Source organism: Phodopus roborovskii, unplaced genomic scaffold, assembly GCF_943737965.1.
Source record: "Phodopus roborovskii unplaced genomic scaffold, PHOROB, whole genome shotgun sequence".
Lineage (NCBI taxonomy): Eukaryota > Metazoa > Chordata > Mammalia > Rodentia > Cricetidae > Phodopus > Phodopus roborovskii.
In genome coordinates, this window is record NW_026126447.1 from 6,410,677 (window position 1) to 6,437,720 (window position 27,044).

A 27,044-nucleotide genomic window follows, 5' to 3' on the forward strand; every position below is an offset into this window, starting at 1 on the left:
TTTAACTCTAAAATTCCATTTATAAAGCTCAAAAGCAGTTTTCTAACATGTGCAAGTCCTTAGGTTTATCTTTCCTCAACTCAAATAGAAACTTTGCTATTTACTAGTTATTCCATGTAGCTAAGTAACTTAGTTTCTGAAAGAATGATGATTGAGTTGTCAGAAGTTGGAGAGTGTTCACATAAAGCATCAAATGCAGAGATTTAACCACATTCATTAAAATTAATCTTCTTATTCCTCCTGATACTTTTCCTGGATTGTGCTGCTTCTTTGAACAAATAAGTCAGTCAAGAAAAGTAATATATTTCTCTGTCAACTTTTTACTGCAAATAGCTATAGCATGTGTTGTGTTGTACATCCTATTCATTTTTTGAACTCTTTAAAAGATTGTTTCAAATTTTAAAAAGTAAAAATTAATGAAATGGTTATGGTATGTGTTGAAAATTAGATTAAGGGGAAGAGGTTTGTCATTAACAGAAGCTTTCTTTTCCTTATAGTTTTTTTTTTTTTTTTGACAACATGGAAATTATATTTATGCCCTTCAGAAATAGCAATTTTAATAAAATCTATCCCTTGGGGTATCTTTGAGAACCTGTTCAGTATTATGGAACTTATCTACTGAAAATTTTATTTATTCATCGATGCATTTCTTGCATGTCTTCCTCTTACTTGTGAACTCTTGATCTACAGCACAGAGACACATTCTAATCTAGCATTGAATGTCATGAAAGTCCTTAGGGTTCTGTTCTTGTTACTTGTTTGTTGTTCTTCCTTGAGACTGGGGCTTGCTATTTAGCCCTGCCTGCCCTTGTGGCCTTTTCCTGCTTTGTCTCCTATGTACCACAACAGGTAGAAGTTCATGGGAGTTTAAAAGTAGTGAAAGAACATGTTAGAAACTATCAAATTGACTCTTCTCATTCTTGCTTTTAAAAGACAACAAAACTTGGCCTTATATAACCTTTTGATTATTATTTCTTATCTGTAATTTGCTGGATAGTCACATTTATTTTTCAGAGCTTCAAATTAGAAGAATACTATGAATTGTAAATTGCTCTATAGATAATATTGAGTAAACATTCTCACAAAATATACTAAATTTACTAATACAAGTAGAAGCTTGAAAAACTCAGTGGAAAAAGGGAAGCACTGAATTATTGGTGCCAATGTATCCTCATACACCTATTATGGAAAATGAGTACAAAGTTTCTTAAAACAATTAAAAAAAGATCAACTATATGACCCAGAAATCCACTACTGGAATATAACCAAAGGAAACTTAATCTATATGCCAAAGGGAAATCTGTACTCTACTGTTTATTGAAGCACCGTTCAGATGAATCTACAAATGGGAACAACCCAACTGTCCATCAGCTGAAAAATGGATAAAGAAGTATGCACAACAGAACCCTATTCGGATATAGAAAATAATGAAACTCTGTCGTTTGTGGTAATATAGGAGATCATTATGTTAAATGAAATAAGTCAACCACATGAGCTCCTTCATGTGTAGAATAGAAAGTTGATCTTACTGAAGTTGGAAATAGAATGGTAGTTAACAGAGTCCTGGAAGAGTAGAAGGGCTAGGAGATGAGAAAGAAGGATGTGTGGATGGGGGTACTAAGAGTAGGGCGTTCCAGGGTGCCACTGTACTCTAAGGTAACTACAGATATTAAATATGTGCTATGCATTTCAAAAGGACACAAGAAAGATTTTGTTTTTTTTTTTTGCACTATCACAAATGGATGAAATAATTAAATTTTTTTAACCATAAAAGATAAATGCTTTAAGAGATACATATATGTTAAATGTGAATAGAATAATATACACGTGTACTTTATAACTTTTATTTTTATATGAGTAAAAATGTAATTAAGTAAATAATTGCCAAAGTGCATTGTATCATAGCCGAGAACTAATGAGTAATATAATTTTTGAACCAACCATACATATTGAAGGCCACAATAATACTGCTGATGGTTTAAGGCTGGGCAAGGCAACCAAGAATGGGGAACAGGTTCTCAAAAGCCAGCTCATGCATTAGGACAGGCCCTGATTCCACTGCTGCTAAGCAGAGTCCCACAAATAGAGCACTCTACACAACTGTCACACATATGTAGAGAGCCTAGGTTGGTCCCATGCAGGTTCAGAGTCTGTGAGCTCTTATGAGCCCAGGTTAGTTGTTTCAGTGGGTTCCCTTGTGATGACCTTGACCCATCTGGATCTGGCTTCCTTTCTTCAACAGTATTCCTAGAACTTGGCCCAATGCTTGGCTGTGGATCTCTGCATTTGCATCCATCAGTTACTGGATAAAGGCTCTCTGCTGACACTTATGGTAGTCACCAATTTGATGATAAGAAATGGCCAGTACAATGCACCCTCTCCGTTGTTGCCGGGGTCATTCCTGGAAGTTTTCCTGGCACCAAGTTTCTTCCTAAGAAATGGCCTCCCTTTATTTGTAATAGCCAGGACCTGGAAACAACCTAGAAGCCCCTCAACCAAAGAATAGATTAAAAAAAAAATGTGGCACATTTACACAATGGAGCACTACTTAGCTATAAAAAACAATGACACTATGAAATTTGCATGCAAATGAATGGAACTAGAAAAAAAATGATCTTTAGTGAAGTAATCCAGATCCAGAAAGACAAACATGGTATGTACTCACTCATAAGTGGATATTAGCTATAAAGTGTAACTAGGCTACAATCCACATCTCCAGAGAGGCTAGGCAACAAGGAGGGTCCAAAGAGGGGCACATGGATCTCTCTAGTAAGGGGAAATAGAGATCTTCTAGGTAAACGAAACCCTTTGCATTTTTGAATGTCTATGAAATGCTCCTCACTCTCAGGGAAGGAGGAGGATTTCAAGTTTGTTAGCGAAGCATCTAAAAAAATGTTCTTGGCCCTGGCAAGAACACCAGAGGATATGGCAGTCTGTGTAAACCAAGATGCTAATCGTTAAGATTTGTAACTTAAGAAGCAAGGTTTAGAGCATCCTTGAGTAAACTTGACATTGAGAGATTAAATTCATTATCCCTTAAAACAAAAAGATCATTGCTACCTGTAAGTATCCAGACTGGTAAAGTACCATCAAAACAGTGAGCATGCATCAGGCATCCAATTTATTGGGGACGAAGCTGTCATTAGTAATTCACATATCAGCCAAAACACAACATCAATGAACTGATCAGAACCATTCCCTTTATACTTACTGTCCTAAGAGAACAGACAACAGAGTTGTTAACAATGAGTAATTAACAGTTGGAGAATGGGTGATTTTAAAAGGAAGGCACTGCACTACTGCTACAACATATGAGGGTAAGAGTAATTAAGTAAAAAAACCAGTTACAAGTATGATTTTATTCAAACTTTTTGAAAGACTATCAACCATATCAGTTTTTACTTTCCCACATCTATTATATTTGTACACCAAAGGCCTCCCTACAAAGAATAATAGCTCTTAAAACTCTTTAAAGGTAAAGGGCCCTTGGATTTACATTCAGCGGCACATAAAGAACATGGGTATAGAGGCACTGTTTGATACTCAACAGCAAGACTAGGGTAGATTAAAATCCCATGGGATGTAGTGAGTGTAATAAGTCAACCCCTGCAGCCTGCAGCAATAGAACAGAAAGCACACAGAGAGGGTATAGACCTGAGAAGGAGACTGGGACTGATGCACATTTCTATAAATTCAGTTTATACCCTTTCATTTGTTTACATTAATGCAAAGCATTGATTCCTAGAGATTATGCACAGAAACATGGCTATTATAACACTTCGTCCTTCAAATTACTCTTATTTTTGTGTTAATTTTGTTTCTACATTGTTAATTTTTACTGGGTGTTTCATCACTCACCATTACACAAATGCACATTGGATACTGCTATAATACAGTGCTGAACTTACTCCTGCTGTTGAGGCTAGCTTGCTATGGAGTTGGTGAGAAGGCTCAGCAGTTAAGAGCATGTACTGGTTTATTCTTTCAGAGGACTTGTGTTCATTTCCCATCATCCATGTTAGCCAGCTCATAACCACTTATATCTTCAACTCCAGGGACTCCAATCCCCACTTTTGGCCTCTATGGACACTGCACTTGTGTGTCCAAGCCCCACCCAGACACACACAGACACACACACACACCTCTTTAAATAATTAGTGAGTAAATTTCAATTTATATGGCCTTCTGTGACCTGATCCCAGAAAAACTAATCAAATGCATATCTTATCCTAGCTTACTTGACATTTACATTAAGTGTTTCTCTGAGTCATTAATTCTCTTGCTTCATATTCTAAAAAGGCCTTTAACACCTTTTTTACTCTGTATGTCTAAATTGTTTCTATTCTTCAAAAACAGGTTAAATGTTAATGCCTCAAAGAATTCAGCTCTGTGTTTTCACAGCTATAACTGATGTCTGCCAGCTTCTCAATCATTTTAAATGTTTATATTCATATTTTGTGGTATGAGTCAGCTTTTACATTAAGCGAATAGTATCTTGATGCTAACTATTACATTATATTAATTTAGTATCTTGATGCTATTACATTATATTAATTTAATTTTACCATTGGAATACTGATGAAGCAGACTATTAGAAGCAAAATAAATGATTATCTAGTATTATCAACAACAAAACATTAAAATACTTTCAAAAATCCAAACTATCCTAAAAATTGGCTTAAAGTTGATCAAGAGGAGTCTATGACAAGATTTAAAAACAGTAACATGTTTGTTCAACAACAGTTTCAGCTCACTGTGATACCTTGTCACAAAGGTCACCAGTGGCTGAAAAGATTTTTTTTTTCCTTTCTCATTCATTTGCCTACAGCTGCTATCTAGTTAATACTTAGATGACTAGGAGGTAAAATTGTGCCTGCCATGAAATGGAGTCTTAAGATACTTTCCAGACTACATTAATTATGCAGTTTCCACAAAAACCTCAGTGCACATTTCTGAGCAAGACCTCTCTGACCGCTTAAGAGTTACAGTTTAGTCAACATGTCATTTGGTATAATGAGCTTAATATACTTCCTACAGCATAAACTGACAATGTATAAATGATATCAAAACAAATAAAACCATGATCAAAGACAAAGGTTAATACTTTTTTTTTTTGTTGTTTTTATTTTTTGAGACAGGACTTCTCTGTGTAGCTTTGTAGACAAGTCTGACTTCAAACCACAGACATCTGCCTGCCTCTGCCTCCCAAGTGCTGGCATTAAAGGCGTGTGCCACCACTGCCCTGCCTACATACCATCTTTTTACCATTATGATTATCTTTAAAAATTCCACTTCCAAGAAAAAGTATAAAAGGATTAAAAAAAGATACTTCAGCCAGGTGTTGGTGACTTGGTGGCGCATGCCTTTAATCCCAGCACTTGGGAGGCAGAGGCAGGCAGATCTCTGTGAGTTCGAGGCCAGCCTGGTCTACAGAGCTAGTTCCAGTACAGGTTCCAAAGCAATACAGAGAAACCCTGTCCTGAAAAAAAAAGGGGGGGGTACTTCAGATGAGGCTGATGATTTTAGGAATAATAGTTGGAATATAGAATAATGTTATGAAATATTTTTTTTATTTTTCTACAAAACAACATAAAAATACAGTATCTTATGTGCATACTGCATTTGCAAACCTGAATTCAGTTCTCTGCATCCACATTACATGGCTCACAGATACTTGTTAGTTCAACTTTAGAGATTCTGATACCCTTTCCTGAATTCCACAGGCACCTGTACTCACCTGAACACACCCATGCACGCACACGCACATACACACACACACACACACACACAGACTTTAAAATAAAACTTCTTTAAAAATAACTTAGAATATTTCTTGACTTTCACAGAGAACACATAAGAAAGTATCAACAAGACATCTCTATTTGAATTTTCAGTCATTTCAAAATCTACATGAGTAAAATGAAACAGCATCACTACCTTTTTTCAATTTACCTTAAATCTGTATGATGGGAGATGTCATTCTGTAAATATGTTTCTCATTAATAGAAATGGGTTAATACTTAAGACAGAGCTAGCCGATAAGAAACAAGTAACTGGCCATACAGAGTCTCTGTGCTTTATTTGGGGCTGGCGCGGTGGCAGGACAAGACCAGCGGCGGGCCGAAAAACCTTGCTCCTTACATCTGTATTTTTTTCATCTGGCAATGGAGTATTCTTTCTCTTCTATGCTCAAGCAAGAGAGATACATGGTACTGATCCATCAATCACTTCATACATTTAAAGCAACCATTTAACACTAAATTTGTTCCCTTCTCTGTGCTTTAGCTAAGACCTTATATTCTCTTCCTTACATTGTTAAACAGCTTTCTTACTGGTCTCCATGCCTGAGCATAGTCTTTCTGTTCACCAGATGGTTGGCAGATGATTTTCTAGAAAGCAAATCTCATATCACCTGCTATTTAATTGTATTTAGTGAATGTGATGATATATTAGCTCCTTCATAGTGTAGGTCTCTTTATTCTTCATTCATCTATTCTGTTCACTCATCAAATGCTTATTTGATGTCCACTATAGCAAAGCTTTGGGGATACAACAGAAAATAAAAACAGACAAGAGTCTTATTTCCTATTCTCTTTCAACCCTATCTCCCTACCACTACCAATCTTTGCCTTCAAGAAATAAGATCTTCCAGAATTAATGGCATACTCTGAAAGCTCTAACATTTGGTTTTCACAGCTACCCTTCTACTAATCAGTGAACTTCTTGAGAACAGGGACAGTATCTTTTGACATGACTGGCAAATGCAATGTCTATATTCCATGAAACAATGAGTGGATGAAATAACAAAACTTTCCACATTGTTGTTTCTAGTAATCAAACAGCTTTTAAAATCTTCTAGACCTGCATAATAAAGCAGTGATTTTTTTTTGTACCAGCAGTTACTCCTAAATACTACAAACCAAAAATGATTTTCTGTGCTCTATATGAACATAAGCCTCGGAGGAGATCTGGCATCTTTCTATTTGAAATTAATTTTGGCCTTGGTTTATGACATTATTAAAATTTGTCTTCTAAGTTGGAGCATCCAAAGATTGAAAAAGCAAATAAATAAGGTACATTATATAGCAGGAAACATGAATTTATTTAAATTAATTAATTAATTATTTTTATTTTACATGTTGATCCTAGTTCCCCCTTCCTCCTTCCCTCCCTCCCTCTTACCATCTCTGCCCCCTTACATGCACCCTGACCACCTTCCCTTCCCATCCCCCCCCCACTCCACATGTAGGGCTATGCCATCCAGGTAGGGTCATGTAAATCTGACAAGTCATTTGAAGTAGGGACTAGGACTTCTCTCCTCTCTTGGTTAAGGGAGTATCCCTCCATGGGCGATGTGTCTGCAAGGTCTTTTTGTGCACCAGGATTACATCCTGGTTCCACTGTCTCAGGTTCCCTCATACTGCTCAGTCCTTCTAGCTGAGACCCATGTTCAGGGAGTCTGAGTCAGTCCCATGCTGGATTCCCAGCTATCAGTCTGGGGGCCTGTTAGCTCCTCCTTGTTCATGTCAGTTGTCTCTATGTGTTTCTGCAACCTGGTCTTGTCCTCTCTCTCTACATCTGGATTCTAGTTCGACTCAGTGTTTAGTTATGGGTGTTTGCTTCTGTTCCCAACAGGTACTAGATGAGGGTTCCATGATGGTGGATAAGTTAGTTGTTGATCTCATTATCAGGGAAGGGCATTAATGGTAGCCTTTCCATTGTTGCTGAAATTGTTAGTTGGAGTCAGTCTTGTAGGTCTCTAGACCTTTCTTTAGGCTCAGTTTTCTCCTCAAACCAATAATGGCTCCCTCTTTTATGTTCTCTCATTATCTCTCTCTCTCATCTTCTATTCCTATCCTGACTCAATCTTCCTAGTCACACGTGCTTTCCTCTCCTTCCCTTCTCTTTCTCCTAGTTCCTTCTCCATTCACTGTCCCCCCACACACACTTCCCATGTGCTCTGGGGGACTTGTCCCTTCCCCCTTCTGTAAGGGACCATATATGAATCTCTTAGAATACACCTTGTATCTATCCTAGTTCCTCTGGCGGTATGAATTATAGGCCGGTGATCCTTTGCTCTAGGTCTAAAATCCATATATGAGTGAGTACATACCATGTTCCTCTTTTTTTGACTGTGTTACCTCATTCAGGATGGTTTCTTCAAGTGCCATCCACTTGCCAGCAAATTTCAAGATTCCATTATTTTTTTCTGCAGAGTAGTATTCCATTGTATAGATGTGCCACATCTTCTTTTATCCATTCTTCAATTGAGAGGCATCTAGGTTGCTTCCAGGTTCTTGCTATTATAAATAATGCTGCTACGAACATAGTTGAGCACATGTCTTTGCTGCATGGATGTGGATCACTTGGGTATATGCCTAAGAGGGGGATTGCCGGGTCCTGTGGCAAACTAATTCCCATTTTCCTGAGGAACCGCCATACTGATCTCCAAAATGACTGTACGAGTTTGCACTCCCACCAGCAGTGGAGGAGTGTACCCCTTACTCCACATCCTCTCCAGCATAAGTTGTCATTGGTGTTTCTAATTTTAGCCATTCTGGCAGGAGTAAGATGGTATTTCAAAGTTGTTTTGATTTGCATAGGAAACATAGATTTTAAGGAGAAGAATATTAGATCATGAACGAACTTACCTTATTAAGATAATCTAAAACACCAAATAATGTATCTTAATCTATTATGCACATTTTAAAATGGCAGATACATTTAATTATTTATACAGTCAGATCTGACAATTTCTTAAGAAGTATATATGAAGAGATTTAGGATATTACTAGCAGACTGCTTTTTTTTTTTGTATAAAATATTGCCTCTTCTCTATCAAAGATCAGAATGTGAATTAGGAAAACATTAAGAATGTGATCCAAAATAAAAAAGTTCAGATGTTGCAGACCAACTTTTTCCAATGAAACAGACCAGAACACCAATGCTGACATGAGGGCGTGACCTTTTCTACATAGAGGACTTTGTGTTTGCATACAAAGACATTGCTCAACCCACATCTGGCTCCTAGAGCCAAAATCTACCCTCACTGGAGCAACTCCCACTGAAATATACGGACAGAAAGAATAGGGAAATAAATTTTTAAAAAAGTCAGTTGTTTGTTCTGTAGACCTTCAGTGTGTGAGAGAGTCATGTTAGAACTCTACTTCTACTCACTGTTAATGAGAACAGAGAGGTCAAGACAAAAAAAAGATTTTGGCAGGAATTAAGAGCTGAAGTATCTCATCTTGCATCATCTTATAAAATTCTCTAATTCTGGGTCCCTCCCCAAAATAAGGTCTTATCTCTGTACTTTCTTAAATCAGAACCCAAAAGAATCCATTCCTTTGGTAGCTAAAATGCTCAGCTATAAGCAATGCTTGCATGCAGATATTCTTTTGTGTTACTTTCTATTTAGTAGTCTATGTCCTTAGTTTTGCATAGAATATATGTTTCCTGATAAAAATAAAATTATATTTTTACTTCAAGTTGCTACTGCAAGGAGAAAGCAACATAAGTATCACATAAGAAACTTATTCACAGGGCTGATTTTTACCTCCTAAATCTACTATACCCACACTGGGATTAGCTATGATTTAGTATGAATTACATCACCACGGTTAGGATCTGAATACCAGAAGGCAACTGGAAAAAGTTCCTTAACAATTCAAGTACTTTGAGCATTAGCAGTTAAGCATCAGGATTCAATAATACAATGCTCATTATCTTTTACTAGCTACTACCCAGGCAAATATTCAAAGCTGCAATGTAATAATAACTACAATGCTAGTGTCTACTTCATATGTTTGATATGAAGATTAAATGAATAACTGTGCAGAGCAAGGTAACTGTTTAGCATATATTCAATTAATTTTAGATAATCATTTTCTAAAATATAGACTATTAGTTTTCCATGTCATAACTAGGCTTATGACAATAGAAAAAAAAAGCTGATTTTTTTCTTTTATAATGAATAATTTATTCTGTAACTTAGTAGCAAAGAACTCCATTTTTTTCTTCTCATATCCCAGCCTGGCTGACTTAATCCTTCACTTTTGTGAAGCACTAATTCTACTTATCACTTATACATAAAACCAAAACAAACAAATCAGATTCAATTCCTAAAGTTATGGAATTATTGAGCTGAACTTATATACTGCTCTCAGCGTATATACCACACAAAAGTTTAATTTTCATAGATATCCATCATTTTGAATATATAGATCATATTTTATAAATTTAAACACTGAAATTCAGAAAGTATATATATTTTAATCAAGTTATTAAGCTAGTCAGAAAATTATCAGCTTGTTAGCATTCTACCTATTAAAATGGTAGGTGTGTTGACCTGAGGGTTTAAATTTGTGGTAGAGTGCCTGTCTAGCATATACAAGATCCTGGGTTCAGTCACTTCATACTACAATAAAATAAGTGAGGAGTTTCTGAATATGACTTGAGAGGCAGAGAAAGAAATGACAGAAACAGAGACAGAAGAGGCAGATATATCTCCATTAGTTTGAGGAGAGGCTGGTTTAAGAGTTCCAAGCCAGCCAGGGCTAAATAGTGAAAAAACAAACAAACAAACAAACAAAAAAACAGAGTATCAGTCTTCTCATTATAGGTAACATGTGGTTCAGTGGTAAAGTTAGGACTTGTACTTGGAAGACAGAATTTGGAATTCTTTTTCTACCATTTAATATCTTTGTGATATACTAACCTATATATAAAGAGTTATGAGGATTAAGGCAACATTAACTTTGAAGATACTAAATATCATAAACATTCAACATTGTTGCATTTCAAATTATAAACTTCTCAGTCAAATTCATTTCTATATGTTAGTACAAGCACATATATTATTGTATAATAACTCGATAGTTTAGAAGCATTTAAAATATGTATTGGTAAACTCTAAAGAATATTTTAAACCAAGGAGCTATAAAAGTTCCTTTAAAATAGTCCATTATAAGGATTATGGGATAATATAATAAAAATACATTGTATGCATATATGAAAGTCTCAAAGAATTTTTTAAAATACTATTTTTAAAAATTCCCTTAATTAATTTAACAATATTCCTTAGAAATGAAGATAAATCTGAATTTCTAGATTTATGTGTGCTAAACAATTTATAAATACCAACTCACTTAACTTTGAGAAGAAGCCTTGAGAAGAAACCAAGTCAATGAAGTGAGAGGAACTGCCCACAGCACAGTGCAGCTCAGAAACAGCTCCAGATACTGGGCCCATATCCAGATTACATTAACTCTACTATTTATGCTCTTGTCACTATGTAAGGTTGGCTCTTCAGTTTTTTGCCTTGTGGTCCATAAAAAGCCAGGTATTTACTCATATAATGTCAAAGAATAACTGCTTTTGTGTAGTATAAAGCTAATGTCAGATAATATGTTAAGGTACCATAAGATTAGATCGCCTGCAAATAGAAGATAATTTAATTTGGTATTTCCCCTCCACCTCCACAAGAATAAAGTCTGTCACCCACTCATTAAAAAAATAGATGTAGGACTGCTGAGATGTTCAATGGGTTGAGACGCTGTCCACTATGCCTAATGACTTGAGTTCAATTTCCTGGATCCATACCAATAGAGATCCAATTTCCATAAGTTGTCCTCTGACCTTCACATTGCATGAGTGCAATGGCAGCATCCCACAGTAAGAAAGCAAAACAAAAACAACAACAACAATAAACAGTATATGCAAATTTTAGACTTTTATAATTGAAAAAAGTAAATTTAGAATATGTTTCCTTAATCTGCAGCCACACATTAATAAATAAGGTATTCCACTAGAAATGCCTGAAAGGGAACCCTTTTTTTGTACATAGAATCCTTCATTAATATTATTTTTTTCAGGAAACTTAGAGAAACTATTACAAACCCAGGTCCTCTTAAAGAACTAAACAGAAAACAAAAGTTTTATAATCCTGACTTTAAATATAATAGACAAGTGACAGAATTAAGGTCTATAAAACCTTTTATAAATTTATGACACAATGGTTTGCCCCTTTAATTAAATGACTGATGTTCTACAATGGAAACCTTAATTCATTTTTACTCATATATATATTATATACATACATATATATATGTACCCACACACACACACACACACACACATATATATATATATATGCACACACATATATGTAATTTTAGCCATCCATATCCCCTACTCTCTTCCTCTGACTCCTCCTAGTTCCCCAGTACATTTTTTCCTTACTAAAATACAATGGACTTCACCTCTACCCTCTGCTGCTTACCTGTTGCAGAGGATACTAAGAGATCCATGTGGACTGCAGTGACATGGCAGGCAGACACCGACAGTGTGATTCAGGTAAAAGCCCTCTTTGCAGGTTTCACAGTGAAGACCCTGATAACCCGGATGACACTCACACTGCCCTGATGTCTGGTTGCAGAGCTTCACATCCAAGCTTCCAACCTCAGAACAGTTACATATATACTCTGAAAAGGGAAGAAAGGAGCCATTATGAAACCCTTGTTTTTTTTAATAAACGTTTGTGAGGTCAGATAAAATTAACTCTGGTTTTGACTTCCTATATTATTCAGTTTACTTAAATTGGGAAATGTATACAGCAGAGTACAGAACATGTGTATAGTTTAATTATAAAGCTGACATTCTCAATTTCCTCTCCAGTACTTTTCATTGCTTACTTCTTTACCCTAGCTGCCCCGTCTCTTCTCTCCCCCCGTGTGCGTGTGCGTGTGCGTGTGTGTGTGTGTGTGTGTGTGTGTGTGTGTTCTGAACTAAAGCCTCCAAAAGCTGCCTTATCTACATGGCTCTTGGAGTACATGCTGGAAATGACAGCATGTTAAATAATAAATCACTCTCCTGTGAGCAGCAAAGGCCTGAGTCTCAGGGGACTAAGTCCAGTAAGCTATACATATAAAACTGTGTCATAGCTGGAATCAGAAGTTTAATGTTTTAACAAGGAAATGAAGAATAAAAACTCAAATGAGAGGGAAGTAAACAATAAGCCCAGAGATAGAAGTACTAGTTCACCCTAATGAGAAATCAATTCCAAGTCAAGTATCTTTTCTAAATTAAAATATTAGAACATAAGCATTTTCTTAGGTAGATTTCAAACAGGTTTCTTTTCTTTCTTTTTTTCTTTGAATGAAAATGGTTTAGAAGGCTCCAGTTTTAGCCTTGTAATGCAAATACTTGTTTAGGAGTCTTTGCTAGTATTTCTACTTATTTTAGCAAGGGGAAAATATTTTTAACAATATATTAACATAGGACTTTGCAAGCTTGTACAAAAAAAATGTTGTGTATATTCTACAGACCAGCTTCTTTCATTCCCAAATAGGGATAAAGTCGGTGAAAGAAAAAACTATATTTGTGAATAGTTAAGGCACTATGTAAAATAGAATTGTAGTGATAAAAATTTAACTTGTGAAAGTAATCTTAACATTATTCTTGATCATTTAAGAAAAAAAAAAATCAGACAGCAGCAAATCCAGAGTCTTACATAGAAAGTTATAAAGGTGTTTAATTTTTTATTCTAGAAAGAGAAATAGGTTTCAAAATAACATATCCATATAAGTGAAAACAAAAATTTCCATACAAAATCCCCATTTGGACTGACTCAGACCCTCTGAATATGGGTCTCAGCTAGAAGGACTGAGCAGTCTAAGGGACCTCAGACAATGGAACCAGGATGTATTCCTGGTGCACAAAAGGATCTTGTGGACACATCTCCCTTAACCTAGAGAGAGGAGAGAAGTCTTAGTCCCTACTTCAAATGACTTGTCAGATTTACATGACCCCACCTGGATGGCATAACCCTACATGTGGAATGGGGGTGGGGGGGTGGGAGGGGAGGGTGGTCAGGGTGCATGTGAGGGGGGAGAGAAGGTAAGAGGGAGGGAGGAAGAGGGAACTGGGATTGATATATAAAATAAAAATAATAATTAAAAAAATCCCCATTTGGACAACTCCCATGCTTTATCAGTTCCTAAGCTTTGATATCAGTCCCATTTCCTTTGAATCTGTTGACATAATGAATATACTAGTTGATAATTTGTTTTCTTTTGAATATTTCAAGCATGGGTGGCAAACTATAAAACCTAATAGGATGTTCAAATATCTTTAGTTCCAAGATTAGGGAAAGAACTCAGCTTTACCTCAGAATCAGGATTCTTATTTTTGGCCTGAGGATAATAACTAGTGAAACATTTTCCTAGCATGTGAAAGGCCCTTGATGCAAGTCACAGTAAACACACTCACACTTATCCATGCATGCACATACTCATATACTTTGGGTTTGTGGGTAGTCTTTTTTTAATATAATGAAGCCACATTCAGTAATTTGCAAACGTGTCATGGCAAGACCTCTGCTGGACCAAAATTGACTAAAACAAAATAAAATAACATCTCTCTTCTGGAATTTGACAGAAATTGAACATATATCCAATACTTCTTGCTGGACCAAGTTTCATTACCTGTTATACTAAACAAGTAATGCTGGACTGAACAGAAATGTCTTAAAAAAAAAAAAAAAGTGAAGAAGCCCTACAATAAATACTGCTATTTTAATATTTCTTTACTAATAAAGTTTTTACTATTAAAAATGAATTCACATTTTCAATAAATTATATATAGTTAGCACTATCTTATTTTTTAGGACATATTTTCTTTTTAAATTATTTTATTTTATTATTTTATATATGTGGGTGTTTTGTTTGCATGTATGTCTGTGTACCATACATGTGCCTGGTACCTGCTGAGGTGAAAGAGTTTAGATCCCTTGGAATTGGAATTACAGATAGGTGTGTGTCTCCATGAGGGTGCTAGGAAATCAAACCTGATCTTCTGGAAGAGCAGCCAGTGCTCTTAACTACTGAGTTATCTCTTAGTCCCAATTAGCAGTATTTTTTTTAATCTAACCTAAAAATCTATATATTTTAAAAACTAAGTATTTTTAATAGAGTTCTAATGGATAAACCTTCAATGTCAAAATTACTGGCAATTTATTATATCTAGGGTAAATCCAATGTTTTCATTATTCCCTAAAAATACTCATCAAGCCTATCTCTGAATCTTTGTTCATTTTGTGCTACATTTTGGGAGGTTCTCTCACACAATCAAATTACAACTTCTATTCCAAGAAAAAGCTGAAATTTACTTTATCACTATGAAACAAAATACTACACATTTTCTGTAGCTCTCATATGAGAGAAATTTAAGGACAGCAAGGCAAAGAGACTGTAGAGACAGTGAGTAAAAGTTTAAAATCCTGTCTTCTTACTTAATAACTGTACAGTCTTAGGCAAGTTACTCTACTTTGCTTTCCTTTTTTCATCTGTAAATAATGCAGAATAATAGCATTTGTATTATAGCTCCAAAATGTGGCCAGAAGTACTGTTATAACTAATGTAAGAGTTGGAAAAGAGTGGAAAGTGATACCACACAAAATAGCACAAATGTAATTTAGATGTTAGATTGACAGGACACAGCTTTGTTATGGCCTATGGTTAAGATCATTTTTGGACAATATCTGGAAAACAGAAGTAGTACTGTTACAATTGCCTATATATAATGGGTTATACACAGTACTGATATATATGCCTATGATATAGTGAAGAGACTAGAAGGATTTAAGACAGAATGATGTGAAATATCATTCTGTAAATATGTTTTTCTTACTGGTTAATGAATAAAGCCCTGTTGGCCAATAGGAAAGCAAGATAAGTGGGACTAGGAGACAAGGAGGATTCTGGGAGATGCAGTAGAAAGGAGTCAAGATGTAGGAGATGAGAGAAGTAAGATATCCAGACCCTTTCTCCAGTAAGATAAGACCACGAGGAAACACTTAGATTGATAGAAATGGGTTAATATTTAAGACAGAGCTAGCCAATAAGAAATGCTAGTAACCAGCCAACAGCTTTATAACTAATAACGTCTCTATTATTTTGGGACTGACATGGAAACTGTTCATAACGACAGAGTTTCAAGAAGAATGAATATATATATATATATATATATATATATATATATATATATATATATATATTGATTAGATACCCTTAGTTTTATGGTATACTAACAGTATACCATACTAACAGTAACAAAGTGAGTGACAAATATTTGAGCTCAAAAGACCAACTCAATGATAGAAAAGAGAATGATGCAATATCATGATAATCTCCCAAAAATAAATAAGGAAAGGAAGCTAGAGAAAATGTGAACAGGTATAGGCATCTTTTAAATTATAGCTGAGAATTTTGGAATCTATCTCAGAGATGGTCCTCAAATAAAATTGGCACATGCCAAATGAAGGATGAGCAGATGCAATAAATATGAAACATTGTGAACAAGGTAATTTAGTAACTTGTAAGAAAAATCTCAGACCTTTTAAAATTCTAGGCATTCATGTGGAACCACGGGATGTAATGCAGAAATTGTGCAATCCCCTTAATGGAAAATTCTATGAAAATGAAAAAAAAAAAAAAAAAAAAAAGAAATTCCAGCTGATAAAGTAATAGGAAGGACCTGTAGCCTTGAACAACAGAGCAAGTACTGACTTTTAATGAGGGAGAATCACAGACATCAGAGTAACACAAAGGAGCTATGACATGATTAATGGTAAGTTACCAGTGCACACTAATGGAAATGAAATAACAGAAGCTAATCACAGACAGTATGAAAAGCTCATTCAGCTTCCTTGGAGTGAATATGGAATACTGTTTGTCAAATGGGTAGCTAGACCTTGAAATTCTAGGGGAAAACTCTACAGAGACATAATTAGAAGGAGTAATACAAGTGCTCACAGACAGACTACAATATTAGGCAACTTTTTGTTGTCTGTTTTTTTTTTTTTTTTTTTAAGAACAATGTTATATAGAAGTTTGAACCCCATATAAAAACAAAAACAAAACAAAACCCCCAAATCTAGTACCAAGCTGCTTTAAGTGTTTGAGAATAGAAATGTAAAGGCCCAGGAAGTAGATCCCTTGAGGACTTGAGTTTATGAAATGATTTTGATGTAAAAGTATCATGGGAATCACTCAATCTACACTCAACATCACATTACTTGAAATGTTCCTCAGCAAAAAGATCAAGAGATAAATCTCTTTGGCTTTCAGGGGAGATTTTTCTTGCAGACCCCATCTCTTCTTCATATGCAAATACCTATTCTGGAAGGACATTATCCTCTTTAACATATAACTGACCTTTAGGGGCTTCCTACATACTGGGCATGTTTTTCTCTCTAACTTTTATCATCTGTGTCTTTGCTCAGCTGGGAGTGGTGCCACATGCCTACAATCCAAGCTGTTTAGGAGGATTATGAGTCTGAGGCCAACCTGGGCAACTTAGTGAGACTTTGTCTCAAAATAGTAAAAAGGCTCCGGTTGATATAGCTCATGAAAGGGGATTTTGCCTAGAGTGCTTGAGGTTCTGAGTTCAGTCACCAGGATCACACATAGAGAATTTTCAGTGTTTTTTTTTTTTTTTTTTTTTTTTTGATATCTGCAGCTGTGAAATAGAAGCAGAACAATCAGAAGTTCAAGGCCAGCCCTGAATACATAGCAATTTTATGCTAATCTGAACTATCAGAGCTCTTATCTCAAAAATTACACAAACAAGCAAACAACAACAAAACAAAAAAGATAGGTATGTGCTTTCTAAACTGCTAGCACATCCTAGCTAACATGCCATTCCCCCATGCTTTTTTCTAAAGTTCTTTCTGAATGTTATAAATCTTAGAATTAACAGTGATGTTCAAAGGCTCACTCAGACCACTTTGTACAATAGTGTGTTATCCCTTTATAAAGGAAAAAGAACTATAAAAGTAGTAAACCAAAGATTTGAATAGGAAAATGAAAAACTGCTCTTGGTAGGGATTTTTGTTGTTTGTTTGTCTTTTTACCACCTTTCATTGATTCTTTGTGGATTTCACATCATGCCTTTCGATCCTATTTATCTCCCTGGTCCCTTGAATCTGCATTTTGCTCTTGCAACACTCCCCCCACCCTGCCCCCAACAAAACCAAGTTTAAAAGTAAAACCAAAAAACAAAGAAACAAATAAATAATAAAACCAAACAAAAATAAAAACAACAAAAAGAATAATCTTGTGGAAGCTCTAGTATGGTCCACTGAGATACAGTTTACCCTTTAGTTTGTCCATCTTTACTTGCAAGTGTTTATTACAGGAGTCATTGGTCTGGCTTGAGGCCTCTGGCTTTTGCTACACCACTGATAATGGGCTCTCATTGGGCTCCTCTTGGATATTTTGTTGTGGTCCTGTGTCATAGAGACCCTGCTGTCTTGAATCTGTAGGTGGGTTCCCTTCACATGCTCCAACTATTAAAAAGGTTTGGTAGCTGTTGGGGTAGGCCAACTCATAGCCCTTATTCTAGCCCGGGCTGGTAGCTGGGTTGGTCAACTTGCTAGCTTTCCTTCATTGTCAATTCCCAGATAAGCTCCCCAGCACTGCCTCAGCTAACCTCGCCCAATGAAGCCTACAGCAAGGAGCTGGGACCAGTTCTCTTGCTCTCAGCCTCCCAGATCCAAGGCTAGTTCTCATCCTGGGGCCAGCTCCCTCACCTGTTACAGGTAGCAAGGGGTAGATGGGGCAAGGTATCTTTCCCTTACCCATATCACCATGGGTCTTAAGCCCTCAAGGTTGGCTCACCTGTGTCCTCAATCACAGGGTCAGCTCTAGTGTGCTTCCCAGGTGAAGTGCACACCTATGTTGAGAGGTGAGGCCATCTTTTTCAAGTGTGAGCACAGGGTGAGCTCTCCTCTGGGTGGGGGAGCAAGCTTATCTACTGCAATATCCAATTAGGAAAAGGACCAGCCATCTCAGGGACAGTGAAGCATATGGCTGGCTCAGCACAGCAAGGCCCCAATGACCTCCATGCTAACATCAGCCAAGGACATCACCACAGACCCCAGTTGCAGCAGGACCACGGGCCTAGACATGGCCCTCAGCATCAGCTCAGATGATACCACAGCCCCAGTGGTAGCATATGAGCCTCAGATCAGCATAGCTCCCAGCAGCAACTTAATTCCCAGACATCAACCTGGTCCCAGGTGACTGGTCAGACCCTGGGTATCTGCAGAGCCCTTGGTAGCAACTGGAGCCATGGATACCACCATAGACTCTGGCCTTTACAAGGCCACAGCTCTAGACATGGCCTAGGCATCAGCCCATACCAGGATGTCTTTATGGCTCCAGGAGTCAGCACAGACCACATAGATCAATATGGCCCTGGGCGAGGCACTGTTCTCAGACACTGACATTATCAGAGGGGGCCTACAAGATCCTAGTCCTCCATATGGTCCTTGGTGACCTTGGAAGCCCTGGGCATCAACTCAGACCCTGGCTGTTGTAGGGCCTCCCAGACATGGCCCTCAGCAGCAGTCCTGGCCCAGATGACATCATGGTCCTGGGTAACAGTGCAGGCTACCCTGATTAGGACATCTCAGTGGCAGAATAGCCCTTGGAGGCCCTTATTGTCACAGGTGTGGCTCATGCCCTCACATCTATGTGGCCTTTGGTGGCAACAAGGCCCACGGATATCAATAATGACCCTGGCTGTGGTAGGATCACAGACCCAGTCTTAGTGCTAGGCAGCAGCCTGGCCCTAATATCACCATGGTCCCAGGTGGCAGCTCAGGGAACCTGGACTGGCATGCCTCTGCAGAAGCATTGCCTTTGGATACTAACATGGCTCCAGATGGCAGCCTAGACTCCCAGCATTGGCATAGTCTTTGATGGTCTCAGAGCCACAGACACCAACATAGACCCTGAATGTGGCAGGGCCATGGGCTCAGACAAGTCTATCTGCAGCCCTGGTCCAGAAGATGCCATGACCCTAGCTGACAGCCCTGGCCACCCAATTGACCTGGCACTGGTACCAGCATAACCCCTAGATACCTAACATGCTCACAGGTTGTAGCCCAGACCTCAGGCACCCAGATTGGTATGTCTTCCCTGTGCAGTAGTGTGGCCCTTGGACACCAATGTGATCCCAACACAGGACCTTACAGGGTCCTTAATGGAAACAGGAGCCAAAGAAATTAACTCAGGCTCCCTAGGCTGCTCTAGGGCCTTGGATTAAGACCTAGCACTTGGCCATAGTCCTGGCCCACATATCTCTCTAGACTTGGTTAGCCAGCTGGTCATTCCCTTCAGCCCATTCTTCACCACCCTCACCTCTCCTGATCCACCTCTCTCCCAAGCCCACAAACCATTCTGCCTCTTCCTCTCTTCTACCTCCCCACCCTATGCTCAGCACCAGGGCTCTTGGTTGAGTCACAGGAGTCACCTGAACACTGCCCCACCCTAGCCATAAGTAATGGTGCAGAGACTTTCCTCTTTCCTGTACCAGGGCCTAGAGACCCCGGGGAGTACTTGGTACAATGGTACCTGGTTGCTTGTAGACCCCTCAGACTCAAAAGTCTGGGTGGGGGAGGGACATCCATGTCAATTGCTGATTCAGACCACATCAAGTGATTCTAAAAGATTAGAACACATACTTTGACCATGGGCTTGATTTCCTAAAATTATGGTGCGTTCAAAATGTACTTTTTTATTTCTTTAATTAAGACTATTTCATTTTTGTATATTTGGAGAAAAGGAATCTTGGAAAGGCTTTATTTTAAGGAAAAGGAATGGGGGGGTTGTTGCTTTTATAACATGTCTTATTCTACCATAGCATTGATACTCAAATTACATTGCATGTTTATATTATGCTAGGGTAGGTCATAAATATTTGAAAATCTGGGAAACAGTGTTAGAGCTGATGAGTTTCTTGAGTTAAAGCAGGTTTCACAGAAATGTGGAAAGTTTAAGAGCCATTTCTTGTAAAGAAAAGCTCTAAGATTAACTTTTTAAAATATCCACAAAACTCTCCATCACAATTTTCTACAGTAATTTATTTTATGGTAGACATTTGAGAATAAAGAACAAAGTTTTTATAGAAATTGTTTTATATCACAATGAAGGCTATGTTGTTGGTGTGGCTTACCCCTGTCTCACTGCCAGAATTCTGCAATACAAGAATAATTCATCTAATTAATGGGACAAGATTACAGAGTTCAAGAAGGTTACAGCTAACTTTTACTACTAATAACAAAATGATTTCACCAGTTATTGAGCATGTGCTACATATATTAGACATAACACAAGAAACAACACGAATGGTGTTCTTTGTTATCCACTACAACCTTGGGACATAGGGATCTTGAGTAAGAAATTCAATACTCAGTAAAATAAATATATCAAGCAACTAACCAGGACCTGATAAATTAGGAAACGCCATTAGACAAAGCCATAACCACTTAAAGTCATACTTTAGGGCTCATTGGCTAGCTCTGTGCCCTTTAATGAGTCTAGAGTGCTCCGGCATGTTCTCTGATTCTCATCATCCACCTTAGAAAAATAAACATATAAAGTGTCAAATAATCTATACTGCTATTGGCTCATAGAAACTTGCTTTATAATCTAGAAATTTGTTTAAACAGTAACCCCAGTAATTCTGAAAATACTTTTCTTTATGAAATACAAATGATTTTATTTCCAGTTTCATGAACACAGACTATTTTCCCCCCATTTGTATAACCACTTAATTTTCTCTCCAGTTTCAGGCTGTCCAGCTCCTTCAAGATGAACCAACTGGTTTCTCCAACTGTGCTCTTTACCACATACTCTCCCATCTCTTTCCATGATTCTGCCCTCTTTTTACTTAACTCAATTTCTACCTTTTCAATCTTACTTTTTACAGATTCTACCTTCAAATATGTACCCTAAGAGCCTAAAATATGTTCTCCTTAATCTTCTGTCCCATGTAACAACCATTTATCTTCCAAATAAAATGTCTCAAAATAAAATAGATTATATTTTTAAAACCAAGTGTTCTTCAATATTCTGTAATCTTTTCTGAATTCCTGAAAATTACTGATGCAAAACATCAGCCTTCCTAACCTTTTGCTATTTCTTCCTTTTGGTGTGTGTGTGTGTGTGTGTGTGTGTGTGTGCACGTGCGTGCATGTGTATTAAACCCAGAGAATCACACATGCTAGGGACATGCTCCATCACTAAGCTACACTCTCACACCTCCTCTTTCTTTTTCTGGGTCCTTAAGTCTCCATTTAAGTTTTTAGTAATTCTTTAAGTATTCACTGAGAATGTACTGTTCATTCTTACCCTTTTGCTTGTGTTCCGATCACTGAAGAACCTTATAATGATTCTCAATGAATTTTGTTTGTGTCTATACCTCCTTTGCACTATGATGTTGCTGTAATTTCTCATCAAAAGATAGTGTCCATTTGAAACCCCTGATCTGGCCTTATAAATAAGGCGTAAGTGAGGCAACAGCTCCAAACCTGGTCACAGAGAACTTTATATCTCCTGCCTTCATTAGTTTAAGACCCAGTTGCCACTGAGAAATCTGTGCTAATCAACTATACAGTAAGAAATTCTGCTGGAGTTGGTGGTGCACACATTTAGTCCTAGCACTTGGGAGGCAGAGACAGGTGGATCTCTGTGAGTTGAGGCCATCTTGGTCTACAAAGCAAGTTCCAGGACAACCAAAGGCTATACAGAGAAACCCTGTTTTGAAAGACCAAACAGAAGGAGGAGGATTAAATAGAAGAGGAGAAGGAAGAATAAAAAATTCTACAGACAGGAGGCTAGAGAGCTAGAACAAGAGTAAAAAGCATCTGTTGCTCTAGCAGAGTTGATAGTTCAATTCTTAGAACCTACAGGGTAGTTCACAACAAATTCTAACTCCAGTTCTTGGGGATCTATCTGATATCCTCTTCTGACCTCTGAGGGTACCAATCGCATGCATAGTGAATATACATACATGCAGGTAAAATACACATAAAGCAAAATAAATCAATCTAATTTAAAAGAATTTCTAAAGAAATTATATGGACAGAAAAGTTGGTTTTCCACCCATCCTCAGTGGGGCACCAAACATGAATGAGCCCATCTTAGATTCTCTGGCTCCAGTTAACGTGCCAATGTAACAAGATGGATGTATTGGTTTGTCACCAAAATACAAATTAGTCATTTGGGAAAAGAGAACCTCAATTGAGAAAATGTCTCCATCAGATTGTCTTATGAGCATACCTGTGGGCCATTTTTTAACTCCTAATTGATATAGAAGGGCCTAAGACCATTGTGAGCAATGTCATTCCTAGGCAGGAGGGTCTTTGTGATATAAAAAAAAAAACAGCTGAGCATGTAAGTCACTGAAGTAAAACATAAGCAAAGCAGTAATTCACATTCCTCTATGTTCCCTGATTCAGTTTCTACCTCCAGGTTCCTGCTTGAATTCTGCCCCGACTTCCCTCAATGACCTGGGAGTCACTGTAACCTGGAAGTTGTAAAATAAATAAAATATTTTCTTCCTCAAGTTCCCTTTTGCCAGTGTCTTATCACAGCAAGAGAAAAGCAAACTAAAATAATGAGTACGCTCAGAAGAAACAAATAAAACCGTCCAGAAACAGAAATAAACCACTAATGTTGGTTCATGACTCTGAGATTTGTGATTTTTTTTTGTCATACAGCAATAGACACCTGATGCCCAGTGGCCTAAATAAGACACTTTCATCACTGCCAGTCACAAAAAAAAAAAAAAAAAAAAAAAAAAAAAAAAAAGGCTTCAGGGCTAAGGATGTAATTCAGTAGTAGAGCACTTGTCTATCACACATAGGTTCCATTCCCAGAATCACAAATAACAACAATTACAATTTTAAAACTCTTACTGTCTTTACTGTCTTTTCTGGGCTCCATCTACTAGACTCCATCTACTCATTAAGCACTGCTTTCTTAGCAAGGTCAGTATGTCCTGAATCACCAGCATTAAGGAGATTAAGGCAGAAACATCACAAGTTTTAGTTCATTCTGGGCTACATGGCAAGATTCTGTACAAAAACAAACAAAAAACAAAAAAGAAAGATAGGCAGAAAGACAGAAACAGAGAGAGACAGAAAGCAAGAAAGGAAGGAAGGAAGGAAAGATGGAAGGAAGGAAGGAAGGAAGGAAGGAAGGAAGGAAGGAAGGAAGGAAGGAAGGAAGAAAGAAAGATACTTGTTGAGATGGCTGGTGCACACCTTCAATCCCAGCACTCTAGAGGCAAAGGCAGGAGAATCTCTGTGAGTTGGAGGCCAGACTGATCTAAACAGTGAGTTTCAGGATAGCAAGAGCTATATAGTGAGATCCTGTCTCAAAAACAAAACGTGTGTGTGTGTGTGTGTGTGTGTGTGTGTGTGTGTGTGTGTGTGTGTGTGTGTGTGTATGATGGGGGAAGACAGAAGAAAAGTAGTAATTAGACTGTTTGTTTTTATATTTGTTTTCTCAAAAGGCACCTTATACACTGACTGGCTAAAAAGGTGGAGATCCAAATTCAATACCCAGAACCCATATGAAGCTGGAAGGAGAAAATAAACACAATATTGTCCTTTGACCTGCACACATATGTCATGACACACATACAAACACACACACATACATGCATACACACACTACTTTATAGTAGTCCGTAAAATGAACTTTTAAGTATAGTACACTGTAGAAAATGAGCCACCATGATATTTAATATTTATAACAATATATTATACAATACAATTAAAGTTCAATTAAAATACTTGAATAATTTTTAGAAATATCCAAGGCTAAATATTTATACAAAGATGGATAGTATGTAAAAAGGTATATGTCACTAAATGGATATTTGGGACACTTTTCTTACTTATTGGTTTCTTAGTTCCTTGATTATTTTTATTTTTTTAAAGAGATTTTTCTTCAATTGCAGCAAAATATATATAACAAAATTTACTATTTAAAAAATTTTAAGTGTAGAATTAGGTATCATTAAGTGCAGTTAGACTATTTGAGTGATTACATCACTCTCTATATCCTTATTACATTTTATTTTTTTACTGGTTTGTGTCTTTACTCCAAAATCCAAATATATAAAAAGAGAGTTAACAGTTTAAAAACAACTAAATGTCATGAGTCCATAATGATCTAGATAAGTTAAATGAACAAGTTGATAAATAGGCTGAAGGGAAAGCTCTTTGTAATATTAACATTCTAAATTAATAAATATAGGATGATAGAAAGAGCAAGATGTGGATCTTGGCATCTGAAGGAGGCTCAGCAAGTGTGTGGGGGCACATGGCAGCTGAGTCAGTGGTGCTAAGCCTGGGGATTCTTTCCCTGATTACCAGAGCTCTTGTGGCAGAAGCAGACGAAAGGCTGATACAGTTTGTTCTTACAAACCTAGAAAATGTAGAAGAGTAACCCAGGTTCAGGGTTTCATGAATAAATTCTATAGATACAGTGAGTGCCTGTTAAGGAACAACCAAAGGAGAGCCAAAGACCTTCGAGAAATAGTATGTGTAAATTTCTGCCTCCTTTCAGGGAAATAGATGCTAAAGCTTCATATGGTCAGAACAGCTGATCACAACACAGATAATATCCATACTTAAAGCATAATACCAATAGTCTTTTGTCCATGGCTTTAAATTCTCTATAAATCTAACTTAGAAATGAGCTTTTCCAACTTGGGGAGGGGGGAAGCATTGGGACTGGGGATGTAGCTCAAGGACAGAGCAATTACCTAGCAAGCATGTAAGACTCTAAGGTCAATCTCCAGTATGAAAATAAAAAGAAAAAAAAAAAGTAGAAAATTTCCATTAGGCACACACTACTGGGATAATGGCTGGAAACAAGAATGTAAACAAAATTAGAGAACAACAGTTACTTTGGGAACCAGGCATAGGCTCAAAAATCTCTCTCAATCAGATGCTTAGTAATAACTAATGGGAAACAGTTGCAGTACTACTATAGTAGAGAACTCTGACAGACATTATATTAGTCAAATGATCAAAATTAAATAACAAGAAAGGAGCCTTCTTTGACATGTGTCCAGGCCACAATATTGCCTCTGTAGTATTCTTACCTAAACTAAATAACTAAATAACTTTATTCATCGTGAAAAAAGAACAGGCAGGGCTGGGGAGATAGCTCTGTCAGTAAAATGTTTACACAAGCACTAGGGCCTGGGTTCACTTCCCAGCATCCAGTTTTAAAAAAAGAGGGGAAAGAAATGGCTATGCACAGGTGCCAGGGAGGTAGATGGGTAGATCCATCCCTAGGATTCAGTAGCTATCCACTTTAGCCAATTGGTGATCTCCAAGTTTTATGAGAGGCCCTGTCTCAAAAATACAGTTCACACAACCACCTGAAACCATGTTGGTGTCCAAGGGTTTTATTGCTGCCAGGATCATACTGATCTTGGTGGCTTATAGTATTACCTGGGCCATGGTAACCTCTGATAGGAGCTGCTGCTGAAGGCATACCTGTGTCTGTATTTCTGCTACAACTGGGTTCTGTGATGACATCATGGCCTTTGTTACCTCTGGGGATAATAGGAATCATGCATGTTGAAATCTGAGGGCCTGCTGAGCTGGCCCCCACACCTCACTGGCCCTGGGATAACTGACCCAACCCCTCACTGGACACTGCAGCAGGAAAGCTTCCCCATATACACACACTTAGATGTGATGGCTCTACCTCTCACAACAAGTATGGAAAAGTTGGTCCCATGGCATGGGCCTAGGAGAGCTGGATCTGCCCCTCACCTGAGAGGGTGGTCACAGTAGCCCCAACTACAGACCCATATCCTGGGTCTTCAGTTGACCCACCCTAACACCTACTCCATATATGACCTACTAGAGGACATGAAGGTACTGGTCCTATAGAAGATAACTGCAGTATCTCCATGACTGGGGCAACAGCAGGAAATCCTCCTAGAGGAGTTTTGGTGAGGGTTCAGTGATGATGGTGTACCAGAGGCCTTGAACCAGACAAATAACTCATTGCAATGCAACTTTTGCAGATGGGGATGATTGTACAAAAGGGTATACTGTATGATACACCACAGCTCCAAATGTCACTAGGATGGATGAAGAGGTGTTTGGAAAGACAGAGAAGTGAGGTGGTTCGCTTGTTTGTTTGCTTATTTTGTTTATAATTAAT

At 37.5% G+C, this 27,044-nt stretch overlaps 1 protein-coding gene across 2 annotated transcripts in view; it reads right to left on the reverse strand.

Moving 5' to 3' along the window:
• Megf9 (multiple EGF like domains 9) overlaps positions 1–27,044 on the reverse strand; it is a 99,325-nt gene that overhangs the window by 36,988 nt on the left and 35,293 nt on the right. For both annotated transcript variants that reach the window (XM_051188039.1, XM_051188038.1), the window contains exon 2: positions 12,281–12,482. In XM_051188039.1, coding sequence (XP_051043996.1) covers positions 12,281–12,482 — 202 coding nt within the window. The remainder of the gene's footprint in view (positions 1–12,280; positions 12,483–27,044) is intronic.